At 35.3% G+C, this 13,442-nt stretch overlaps 1 protein-coding gene across 8 annotated transcripts in view; it reads right to left on the bottom strand.

Moving 5' to 3' along the window:
• Window positions 1-13,442, bottom strand: part of FER (FER tyrosine kinase) — a 433,188-nt gene that overhangs the window by 300,236 nt on the left and 119,510 nt on the right. For all 8 annotated transcript variants that reach the window (XR_002341846.1, XM_005661571.3, XM_021084609.1 and 5 more), the window contains one exon: window positions 6,868-6,990. Coding sequence is in view for 7 of the 8 variants with exons in the window: in XM_005661571.3 (XP_005661628.3) it covers window positions 6,868-6,990 (123 nt within the window). In the remaining variant the exon portion in view is untranslated. The remainder of the gene's footprint in view (window positions 1-6,867; window positions 6,991-13,442) is intronic.

Below are 13,442 nucleotides of genomic sequence, written 5' to 3'. Positions count from 1 at the left end.
GTGGAAGGGATTCGGATTTTCACATGTACCACTTACTCCCTCTGACTACTCTTTCCATGTATTCTTCATATGGAGGGCACCTTCTGTCTTTCAAGCCTCAGCAAAATGCCATTTCCTAGAAGATCCCCAACTACCTACCTTAAGTGGGTGCTCCTCTGTTACTCTTCTATCTGAACTCTGCGTTTCATAGCAATTATCGCAATTTTTAATTCCTATTTTACATTAGTCTGCTCTACAAAAAAGTAAGCTTCAGGAGACCTATAACCATAAATGTCTTACCTTTCACTGTATTCACAGCACCTGGTGGATATGCGATAAGTATTGTTTAATGAACTCCCTATTTACACAGCACATTTTAAAACATATGTAATCTAAAAATTCTGAGACAAATATGAAAGGTCCCTGAATTTGCAAACCAGAACAATACTCCAGATAATTCAAGTATTACCTTCATTATAAGCTAGATTTGAATCTTTGCAAGTCTCTTAAAATACCTGGCCCTGAGATATTACATAATTTGAAAGACCCAGAAGTTGAATCAAATGATGTCTTAAGTTTCTGTATGGCTATAACGGTTATGATTTTATTATGTATAAAGTATTTTTAAGTACTGGGTAATAATGGTACAGAACAATACAAACTTGAATAATCATTCACTTTTGGGAAGCCAAACTAAGCATTAAAACCAATAATAACATTACCAGCTCTATATGCCAATGAGTCATAAATGACATATGCTTGGTATATTTTCCCACAAACTATTTTCTCATATAGTAGTCAAGGATCATAAATCTGGAGAAGATTGATATTACTTTCACTTGAATAAATATGCTTTGGAAGTAAGGAGTAAAGATATGTATACCAGAGTGACACTTGTGTTGTATTAAAATGAAACCATTTCAAATGATTGGGTTTATTCCTTTTTTTATTTTTTAAATAAAATTTTGCAATAGCTAGACTTCACCTGAGACCTGCATTATTTATATAAGTTAAAATTCTGTGTTTCTTTTCTTTTCTTTTTTTAGGGCCAGAGCTGCAGCACATAGAAGTTCTCAGGCTAGGGGGTGAATTGGAGCTGCAGCCGCTGGCCTATGCCACAGCCACAAATGCCAGATCTGAACCACATCTGTGACCTACACTGCAGCTCACGGCAACACTGGATCCATAACCCACCAAGCAAGGCCAGGGATAGAACTTGCATTGTCATGGATACTGGTCAGGTTTGTAATCCACTGAGCCACAACAGTAACTCCTAAAACTCCATGTTTCTGAATTTAATGTCACATAAAAACCATTCTTTAAGTTCATTTTTCACTTTATTTTATTAAATTATAGACATCAAAACTATCAAATGATTTCTCATGTGGCTTAAATTTTTCGGTGTTATTACAAGATGTTTTGGAGAAATTTATGTTAAATTCACATTTAAAAGTTTTAACATTTGACGCTTATATATTTTATGGGAACAAAAATGCTATTTCTGCTAAGTAAAAAAATTCATGTAATTCTACTACTTTGGTAAAAAGTAAATATCTAACATAGGATTTTTTAGTATTTGATAAAATGTAATTTTGTTTTATTGTTTTTATTACATTTAACTACCATGATATATGAATATAACAAAGTCTATAGAAGAAAAATAAATCTGTTTTTAAAACTAGATAAAAATTGCTTTAGGAGTTCCCATCATGGCTCAGCAGTTAACGAACCTGACTAGTATCTATGAGGATGCGGGTTCGATCCCTGGCCTTTGGCAGTGGGTTAAGGATCCAGCATTGCCATGAGCTATGGTGTATGTGGCAGATGCGGCTCAGATCCCTCGCTGCTGTGGCTATGGCATAGGCGTGCAGCTACAGCTCTGACTCGACCCCTAGCCTGGGATCCTCCATATGCTGTGGGTGCAGCCCTAAAAAGACAAAAAAATTGCTTTAAATTACATAAGCATATCTAAATATATGTAGACATATATACATATACACATAAAAATGGGAAATACTTCAAAAATATGAAGAAAATGAAATGCAAACACTTACCCTAGAATCCCTTTCAGACTATTTGTTTAGCAAAATATTTTAACATCTAATTCAAAGACAAACTTTAACTCTACCAATCTCTAATGAGATTTCATAATGACTGCTTAGTTATATAAATATACTTAACATTTTAAAGATTATACCCTGAAATTAACAATAATACCTCCATGGTCACAGAAGGCTAATAGAACTTGGGTTAAACAGGACTCATTCCCTGAATTGCTTGAGGTACTTATCCCTTCTCATGTAGTCTCCTAAAAATATTATTAAAATCATAAAATAAATTGCTATGATCAAACAGACAGATGCTTTGGAGTCAGGAACTCACGCATTTTCTATCACTTACTACATAAGTAAGCTATCTAAATTCTCTAAGTCCTAAAAGTAAAAATCCAAGTAATTATATGGAAAGCATAGTGAAGATAATTTTCAGTGAAATTAATATACATAAAACATCTCGCATAATATGTAGAACAGTGCGAACCCAAGAGATATTATTTCCCATGTGTCCACTACCTTTTAAGCCTCCCCTCCTCTACTCCCATTCTCATCTTCTGATAAGTATAAATAGGTGGGGGAATGTGGATCACTGATTATGCAGATGAAGAGATAAAGATATGAGTCAAGAAAATATACCCCCCAAAAATCAAAGGATTTTACAATTTCTAGGTTAAAATAACCCTTAAATATTCCCTCTTCCAACAACACATAGTCCAATATGCTGCTTAGAGGGTCAGCTATTCTCTTGTATTTCTTTATATCTACTAAATTTTTAAACAGGAGTCATTTCCAATGTGTGCATTTACAAGACTGTAAAAAGTAGAACTACTTGGTCATCTGTAAATATGTGAAGATTCATTTGCAAATACAGAAAGGCAAAATATCATTTTTTTAAATCTTATATGTGCAATGGACAACAAATTTTATTTTTATAGTCCAAATAGAATCTTCTGTTGATGCAATACAGAAAATTTTCAGATTTATTAAAGTGGTGTCCAGAGTAACTCAAATTGTCCTGTTCTTACCTTTAAAAAGCTCATCAATTTCAATGTGATACTGAAGAGCCACAGTATATAAGTGGGTGAGTTAAGCTACTAATATTGAGTTATATAATAGAATAGATGAGGTTGCCATTCACTGAAATTAAAAAAAAAAAAAAATACTGAGAGTGAACTAGGTTGGGTTGGGTTACATTAGGTTTTGTTTGTTTGTTTGTTTTACTTTTTAGGGCCGCACCCACAGCATATGGAAGTTCCCTGGCTAGGGGTCAAATTGAAGCTGCAGCTGCCATTCTACACCACAGCCACAGCAACGTAGGTTCAGACCTGCATCTGTGACCTACACCACAGCTCATGGCAAAGCCAGATCCTTAACCCACTGAGCAAGGCCAGGAATCGAACCCACTACCTCATGGTTCCTAGTTGTATTCATTACCGCTGCACCACAACAGGAACTCCATATTAAGATTTTTAATTCAGCTTTTTCAACATCAGAAATTTAGGGTACTTCCAAGTCATCCAAGGAGGCATGTCATGTAGGCAATTAATCACATGGCCAGAGAGTTCAAAGAAGAAATGTTAGAAAGAGAATAAACATGGGTGATCTTCAAGGGATCGCCTAGGAACAGAGTGCAGGGAGGAGAGTAACATAGCCTTGAGCCATGCCTTTGAATAACTGGGAGAATGAGTTAATAAAGAAAGAGTGGCCAAAAAGAGGGGAGTAAGATCTGGCATCATGGGTCCCGAAGGCCAAGGGAAAAAAGAACATAAAGTCGACTGTGAGAAGGTCAAGTAAGATAGTTGTTAAATTTAGCACTGCAGAGGTCACTGATGATCTTATGGATACCTATTTCAACAAAGATGGGGGACAAGCCAGGTATCTGTGGGCTGAGTACTAAGTGAAAGTTGAGGAAATGAGTGAGCATTATCACTCTTATAAGAGGTTTGACTAAGAAAAGAGAAGGCAAAGACAGGTAGTTGAGGGAGAATACAGAGATTAAAGAAGGATTATCCAGGGTGGACAGAGAGGTAGAGATTATTTTTAGGAGTCAAGATTTAAGAATATTTAAAAAGTAAGCACAGGAGTTCTCTTGCAATGTAACAGGCCAAGGATCTGGCATTCCTGTTGCAAAGACCTGGGTTACTGCTGCAGTGCGAGTTCAGTCCGTAACCCAGAAACTTCCACTTACTGCAGATACAGTCAAAAAATACAAAAATAAAAAGTAAGCACATAACCCAGGCCATAAAAAATGATGAACATAATATACGAAATACTGTAAAATTTCTAGGAAAGCAAGAGATGACAGGATACAAAAATAAAAAATAAAATAAGCACAAAAAATAGGAAAAGGAAAATGCTCAACATCGCTGATTATAAGAGAAACGCAAATCAAAACTACCATGAGATATCACCTCACACCAGTCAGAATGGCCACCATTAATAAATCCACAAATAACAAGTGCTGGAGGGGGTGTGGAGAAAAGGGAACCCTCCTGCACTGCTGGTGGGAATGTCAACTGGTACAGCCACTATGGAGAACAGTTTGGAGATACCTTCGAAATCTATACATAGAACTTCCATATGACCCCGCAATCCCACTCTTGGGCATCTATCCAGACAAAGCTCTACTTAAAAGAGACACGTGCACCCGCATGTTCATTGCACCACTATTCACAATAGCCAGGACATGGAAACAACCCAAATGTCCATCGACAGATGATTGGATTCGGAAGAGGTGATATATATACACAATGGAATACTACTCAGCCATAAAAAAGAATGACATAATGCCATTTGCAGCAACATGGATGGAACTAGAGAATCTCATCCTGAGTGAAATGAGCCAGAAAGACAAAGACAAATACCATAGGATATCACTTATAACTGGAATCTAATATCCAGCACAAATGAACATCTCCTCAGAAAAGAAAATCATGGACTTGGAGAAGAGACTTGTGGTTGCCTGATGGGAGGGGGAGGGAGTGGGAGGGATCGGGAGCTTGGGCTTATCAGACACAACTTAGAATAGATTTACAAGGAGATCCTGCTGAATAGCATTGAGAACTTTGTCTAGATACTCATGTTGCAACAGAAGAAAGGCTGGGGAAAAAATGTAATTGTAATGTATACATGTAAGGATAACCTGACCCCCTTGCTGTACAGTGGGAAAATAAAAAAATTAAAAAAAAAAGAAATAGGAAAAGGAACAGATCCTCTATGAGTAAGGAAGGAGAACTGGTACAAATGTGATGAATTTAGATACCTCATTACAAAAAATTAGGCATTTGCCACCTGATGATTCTAATTTTTTCTATAATGTAAAAGAGATCTATCTACTGACTATGATGGGAGATAAAATGGGACTGGAGATTTGAGAGAAGTAGAAAAATATTGGCAAGGTGTGTACAAAGTAAGAGTAAGTATTGACCATAGAAATCCTACACATCATAATTTTCTTGAAAGCCTTCACAAATCAAGCCAACCGTGAAAGCATGAGAGCAAGAAATGTATACGTTCTAAGCAAGGATTAGAGAAACTGTACCAACCTCATTGGAGATGCAAACAATGACCAAAGTCAGATTAGAAATTATAATTTTAGATCAAAAGGTAAACTTTAAAATGGTAGAATACATAATTATTAAAACCAGTAAAGAGAGTGGGATGGACTGGGAGTTTGGGGTTAGCACATGCAAACTATTGCACTTGGAGTGGATAAGCAACGAGATCCTGCTGTATAACACAGAGAACTCTATATGGTCAATGTGATGGAATATGGTGGAGGATAATGTGAGAAAAAGAATGTGGGTGTGTGTATATACACATGTGACTGGGTCACTTTGCTGTATAGCAGAAATTGACAGAACAATGTAAATCAACTATAATAGAAAAAATAAAAACCTAAACCAAAAAACTCTGTAACTAAAACCACTGCCGTTTCCTCTGTATCTATAACCCGTATCAAACACTCCTTAGTTACCCCAACATATTAAATCTCAAATATTTGAAATAAAAAAATCAGTAAGAACAAGAGTATTCCAAAACAATAAATAAAATCAGAGGATCCATGAAAATGTTTACAGATTCAGAAAATGAGAAAAACAATAGTAAGACAAAAATATCACAGCAAATTTCAGAAAGATTTTTACAGGTAAAGCAGACTGCTGTCTTCTAATAAGTTGGTTTGCTTTCATCTAAAACAGTAGAAGCCAGTTTCTAGATAACACTGGCCTGTCATTTTCATAACGAGGAATTCACAGGGAATCTGGTGGACAATGATGAGGGAAAGTAAAAATAGCTTTTAAAAGGGTTTTTGGAAAATAGTTCAAACTGTTAACGCACTGAGACATATGATCAGTATGTTATACTGATAAAATAAAAACATAAAATCGCTCTTCAAGAATCCTAGAAAGTAACTCAACTATACATATTTTTATACTTGAAATTTCAGGAGTTCCTGTCGTGACTCAGCAGTTAATGAATCTGACTAACATCCATGAGGACACAGGTTTGATCCCTGGCCTCACTCAGTGGGTTAAGGATCCAACGTTGAGGTGAGCTGTGGTGTAGGTCACAGACATGGCCTGGATCCTGCGTTGCTGTGGTTGTGGCGCAGGCTGGCAACTGCAGCTCCAATTTGACCCCTAGCCTGGAAACCTCCATATGCTGCAAGTGCGGCCCTAAAAAGCAAAAAAGAAAAGAAAGGGAAAAAAAAAAGAAAGAAAATGAAATTTCAGCTTCTAGAAATTTCAGGTTCATAACACCATGTATTTGAAGTTTTTCTCTGACATTACATCAATTAAACTTTCTTCCATCAAATTAGTTTTGTTTTACTCACTCAGACTTCTTTTCATAGGTCTTAGAAGATTCCTCAATTCTCTTCTCTAGCTCCAGCACAGCTTCTTCCTTATTTAAAAGCATCTGCTGTGTCTGCATAAGTTCTTCTGCTAAAGTTTTCAACCTAGAATGAACAGTTTCCTCATTATCAATAAATACATTAATTACACTCATTTCACATACACACAAAAAAAGCATTCATACAACTAAAGCTGCGATGTCCAAAACAGTAAGCACTATAATTGAGTTTAAATTCAATAAGAGTAAAATTTTAGTTCCTCAGTTGAATTAACCACATTTCAAGTGCTGAACAGACATGGGTGGCTAATGGCTATCTCTTGGACAGTTCAGAAAAGAACATTTCAGTAATCACAGTGAGTACTCTTGGGTAGTATGTTTTAGAGAGTCTCACTTCATCAAATAAAAAGAGAAAAACAGAAACAGAAAATGAAGAAAGAGGAGAGCACAAAAGTGAAAAATACCTTTCACCTCCCAGGAAGAATACAGAGTAAAATAACCATAGTTTTTGTTTTCAGACTAACATGTATTTACATTCTGGCTTTGCTACTTTTTAATCTGAGATGCGGGCAATTTGCTTAAGCTTGTTAATCTATTTTCTCATTTGTATTTTGGATACAGCAATCCTTGCTTCAGTGTATTGTTTGGATGATCAAACACACTAATATATAAACAACGACTGGTTCTAAGTAGGCATTTGAGTAAATGCCATCTAGTATTATCTGCATGAGTTATATCATTTAATCCTTACAACAACGCATGAGATAACCTTATTTTAAAGAAAAGAAAGTAATGCTTAGTCGCATGGCAATTTAAATTGACATAAGCTATTTCTATTTTAACATATCATAATAATGCTTTAGGTATATTTTCTGTATAGATTTGAAGATAATTAAATACACAAAATTAATATATACCCAAGACCAGACAATTTTGGTTAAACAAAATGCATTTAGTCCTGAATAAAAATATTTCTACCACAAAAACACACAGCTATCATGTCACTTTAAAATGTTTATGGTCAGCCTTTCAAAGTAAAACATGCAACCCAAAAATATACAAAAGAAAATTTTAAATAACCCAAGTATATGACAAATTAATTTTATTTATAAAGAGATGACAAAGTCAAAAGTAAAAGTCAAACTTTGAGGAAACACTTGCAATGGAAATTATAAACAAAAGCCCATGTAGAAAAACTCTTAGAAAAAAGACAACCTAATATGAAAATGGACAAAGAACAGAACTGGAAGTTCATTAAGGAAAATTCACATGACCATTAAGCACATGGAAATATCTGCAACCTAACCCACAATTAAAATATCTGCAGATAACATAAACACTAAGTTATTTTTCACCTACTAAAACTGACAAGCATGAAAAACATGATGCCTGCAGAAGGGGGGAAGAAAAAAAGGAAGAAAGACACACACCCTGCTGAAATGACAAAACTGGCACAAATTTTTTAGAGGTCAACTTGAAATTGTCTCTCAAACTCCAAATTAGAATATTTTTCACTATCTAAAAATCTGTCTTACCAAAATACAATGTGCACACAATTAGTTCATATCAGGATGTTTGCTGCAACACTGTTTAGAAAACAAAAAGCTAGAAAACATTTAAGTGTTCATCAGCAGGGGAATAACTAAATATATTTTAATCCATTTAAGATACAGAATAACATGTAGTCACTAAAAAGAATGAGATGCACACATAAAACATTCTTCCTAGAAAGAGTTTTAAATTAAAAGGCATGATGCAGAAAAAATATACATAGCATGGTTCCATTTATATCGAAATAAATGCATGTGTATATGTGCTACTGACAGAATTGTAGTCCCTCAAAATTCCTATGCTGAAATCCTAACCCCCAATGTGGTGGTATCTGGAGATGGGGCCTTTAGGAGGTAATTAGGACTAGATGAGTTCATGAAAGTGGAAGCACCAGAGTTGCTCATGTTCACGCTCTCTCTCTCCAAGTTGTAGACAAAGAGATTTATACGCATGCACAAGAAGGCAGCAATCTACAAGCCAGAAAGAGTCTCACCAGGACCCCACTAGGCCAATACCTTGACATCTAACTTCTAACATCTGGAACTGTGATCAATACACTGCCACTGTTTAATCCACCCATTTATGGTATTTTACTACAGCAGCCAGAGCAAACTTAAACACTACATATATTTGTATGTGTGGAAAAGAACCAGATTACTACAAAATCAACTTGTATCATCATTCTGAGGAGTGTGGGATTGGGATGGAGGATGATTCAAGGACAAAAAAAGCCTCTTGTAATTTATTCATATTATTTAAATCTCATAACAAAAATGAATTTGATTTTTAAATTATTGAATAATAGATAATAGAGATGGAAGAGGCAGAAAAACTATGATATGTAATCAGAAGACCTCAAAAAAAAAATAGAAATCCAGATTATTTCATCTATGCTCAAAGGTAAGCAAATAATAAATCTCAGCAGGTTTATGAGAGCATTATGCTATTACAGCAAAACACAGTCAGTGATGCTTATAATAATGATCCAGAATCACAGGGAAAGGTTAAATTAAGATAAGTATTTTTATTTAAGAATATACATTTATTTAGGAAGCATATATCAAATCTAATAAGATTACTGTGTTGAATTTGATGGAACTATAAGCTTTGGTTATCTAGAAAATTCAATTGTGTGGAAAGTTCCTATTTGACTACTAGATACAGAATGCATTACCGTAATAAAATTAGAGGTCATTCTCAGGAAAGTTACCTTGCAACTTCTAGTTTCAAGTTACTTATTAATGACTATAAATATATAAGTAAATAACACTCACACATAATGCTTTGCTCTTTATAAAACTCTGCCCTATATATGATCTTATTTAATCCTCATGAATCTGGAACACAGGACCCTACTTCTATACCTGTCCCAATTCCAACTAGAGATAATCAAGACCAGCTTCTTGCCACTGCCTTGGCCATGTTGCATCAAAGATGAATTTGATAGAAAGTTCTTTCCCTCTGTCATTTTCCTCTCCTCTGTTCGGTCTTTAACTTCTCTCTCCTTGCCTTTCTCTATGCTCTTCTCTTCCTGCTCAATTTTCCATTCATCTCCCTTCTCAGTTCTTCATTCATTCAAACAGGTGCTCACTAAGCACATACCTTGTGTCAAGCATTCTGAGAGACACTAGGAGTACAACAATTAAGACGTTTGGCTTCAGGAAACTTACAGGCTAGTAGAAGAGACACGCAACTTTTTCCTCCAACCCTCTCTCTTCTTCTTTCCTCTCTTTGACTATGACTGTTTCTTTCCCTAGTTTGTTCTCAATTTTTCTCACTGTACCATATCCTCCACTCCATCCTGAAATAAATACACAGTCCCACCAAACTGTAAGATGCAGAGACCGCACGGCTTACTCTTCACAGCACATGCCTTATACTTAGCACAGTGTCTTGTACAGAGTATGTGCTCAACTCAGTTCTCTATGTCCTCTTTTCTCGTTAGAAGTTCGCACATTAAGGTTTTTCTGCAATTCCCTCATAACTCCCAAGACTCTCCTGATCCCTACCATTCTGAATTATCTATAAAGTGAAACCAAAGAGCTACCTCAAGGTGGGAACAGCACAATTTACAACTTTCACCCACTGTATGGGCTAAACCAATATATGAACCACTACTGCAGTGAAGCAAGTTTTAATTCTCTGTGTGTATAATTAGCACAGAGCAGACTCCTTTCATGAAAAATTTTATCATCAAGCTAATTACTTTACCTTACCAAATCAAAGTCAGAGAATTATTGGTATTTACAACTCTACATCTCTATTGTATTTTATAAAGCATCTTGCTCTGATATAACAGATACCAGGTCCAGAACCAGACATCTTCAGGTTCAATATTTACTGAGCTTTTCTAAACTTCCATTCTTCCTAATAAAAATGGAAATTAATTTAATACCTAACTTAAAGGGTTCCTTATAACTATGATGCATATTTTTAAAGTTTCTAGTATAGATTTTGAAGCACAGCATGTTCTCTAAAAATGCAACTTCATATAATTAACCAATTTTAATTTTCATAAGAAACATTTTTTGGAAAAGTATATTTAGTCTCCTACTTTTTTATTTATTTTTATTTTATTTTTTATTTTTTTTTTGTCTTTTTGCCTTTTCTAGGGCTGCTCCCATGGTATATGGGGGTTCCCAGGCTAGGGGTCCAATGGGAGCTGTAGCTGCCGGCCTACGCCAGAGCCACAGCAACACAGGATCCGAGCCACATCTGCAACCTACACCACAGCTCATGGCAACGCTGGATCCTTAACCCACTGAGCAAGTCCAGGGATCCAACCCACAACCTCATGGTTCCTAGTCAGATTCGTTAACCACTGAGCCACGACAGGAGCTCCCATATCATTTTTATAACAAAACTTACTATTATTCCCATCATCACAGGCAGAAATGAAGTACAGAGAGGTTAATCTTGTCTAAGTTCACAGAGCTCATAAGTGAAAGACCTTGTATGAGAGCCCTGGCAGCTTAGATTCTAAGTCCATGATCTTAACAACTAATATCCTGTATCTTAGTAATTCCACTTCATAGAAGTGGAGGTGTAAATACAAGGATGTCTACTGTGTGACTATTTATACTCACAATAACCAAAGTTGTATTTACCATGATACTGATGACACATAACCTTTAGGCATCTCACTTGCATGATGCCATCCAGGGCCCTGGGCTAAATTTTGTATATATAAATTGGCATGGTATTTATTTTAGATGTCCCCCCCGCCTCCTCCAAATCTTCTAAGCTTCAGGTGCAATAAAACTACATCTACTCCTGGCAATAGGAAAAACTAGAGATAACATGAATGTCCACCTATAAATAACCAGTGAATTATATTACATACATGAAAGCAGTAAAACACTGTATATACTATTAAGATTTCATATATGTTAAGGAAAGTAGGTGATGCAAAAAAGTATGCATAGACTAGCTCCACTTAGGTAAATAAAACAATTTATATACATTCATAGGCTTGTATATATATTCTGGAAATATAAACTTTTTCATGAATTCACAATGGAAGGTTGAAATGGTATCTATAAAAAAGAGAGAAAACTTAGATTTTCATTGTATACCATTTTTTAAGATTTTGCAGATTTTATCATCTGCATGTATTAGCTATATATAATATATATTTTGGCTTTTCAGGGCCGCACTTGCTGCATATGGAGGTTCCCAGGCTAGGGGTCTAATTGGAGCTACAGCTGCCGGCCTATGCCACAGTCATGGCAACACCAGATCTGAGCCCCATCTGCAACCTATACCACAGCTTACGGCAACGCCAGATCCTTAGCCTACTGTGCGAGGCCAGTGATCAAAGCTGCAACCTCATGGTTCCTAGTCAGATTTGGTTCCACTGCACCACAACAGGAACTCCCAGTTAGATAATTTTTAAAGATACCATTGCATTTAAGGCTACAAAAGCCGAGAACAATTATAACCTCAATTTTATATATCCAATTTTATATCCAAAATTATATATATCCAAAATTATATCCAATTTTATATCCTCAATCCATTTGCTATTATAATTATCTAAATCTTCTACTACTCTTAAAGAGACCCAACTTCTAAAAATTATAAATTACAAATTCCTAATACTGTCACATTAATTGTGACATTTGGGTTAATAAAAAAAAAACAAACAGATAAGTGTTACAGTTGCCTGAAGTAACTTTTCTGACAATTCTCCTTTCTAACTGCCATATAAACTGAAGAAATAAACCATCTCGTGCCATCTCTTTCTTTAAAATATAATTGCAGCAGAAGAGCAGTTCATGAAAGACCTTCTCTCCCATGATACAAATCTTTATTAGCATTTCGCATGATTAAACAGAAGAGCATGGCTCCTAATCAACCAAGCAAAAGTTACGAGTTTCTGTTAAAAATATTTCTCTCCGAATATACAACCTAATCCACCTCAACACAATAAATCCACCTTTAACCAAACTGTCCTTCTAACACATCATCTGCCTTTTAACATCTTACATATTTCCCAATCTTTCCAACTCATCTCACTCTAAAGGTATTCCCCTAACACAGAGTGATATAACTACGGTATATGTTCAACCAAAGACAAAAAGTGAGGTAAGATGATAAATGAGAACAGCAAAAAACAGACAACATAAAACCAAAGTCCTGCTTAAAATGTGAAAGTACTATAGTATTTGTCATTCCACTGATTGACAAGGTTTGATTCAGACCTTGAATGGGTTCTAATGAGTTAAACTGGTATCATTCCTTACAAAAGGAGCCAGCAATCATTTTCTGTAAAGGCTTGGGGAGTAAATGTTTTAGGCTTTGCTCCCAAGAAGCAAAATCAAGGATAGGTAAGTATTAACATAATAAAAGAGAAAAATATTCACAAATATTTTATTAACAAATCCAAAAATAATATAAAATTAATATAATAATTATAATTTAAAATATAATAATTGCATACAATCTATAACACCAGTCTACTAATGAGAAGGACAGAACTCTTTTGAGCGTGTTATTATTTCCTTT

Source organism: Sus scrofa, chromosome 2, assembly GCF_000003025.6.
Source record: "Sus scrofa isolate TJ Tabasco breed Duroc chromosome 2, Sscrofa11.1, whole genome shotgun sequence".
NCBI lineage: Eukaryota > Metazoa > Chordata > Mammalia > Artiodactyla > Suidae > Sus > Sus scrofa.
The sequence above is the reverse complement of the archived record's forward strand: the minus strand, read 5'-3'. Positions and strand labels throughout refer to the sequence as shown.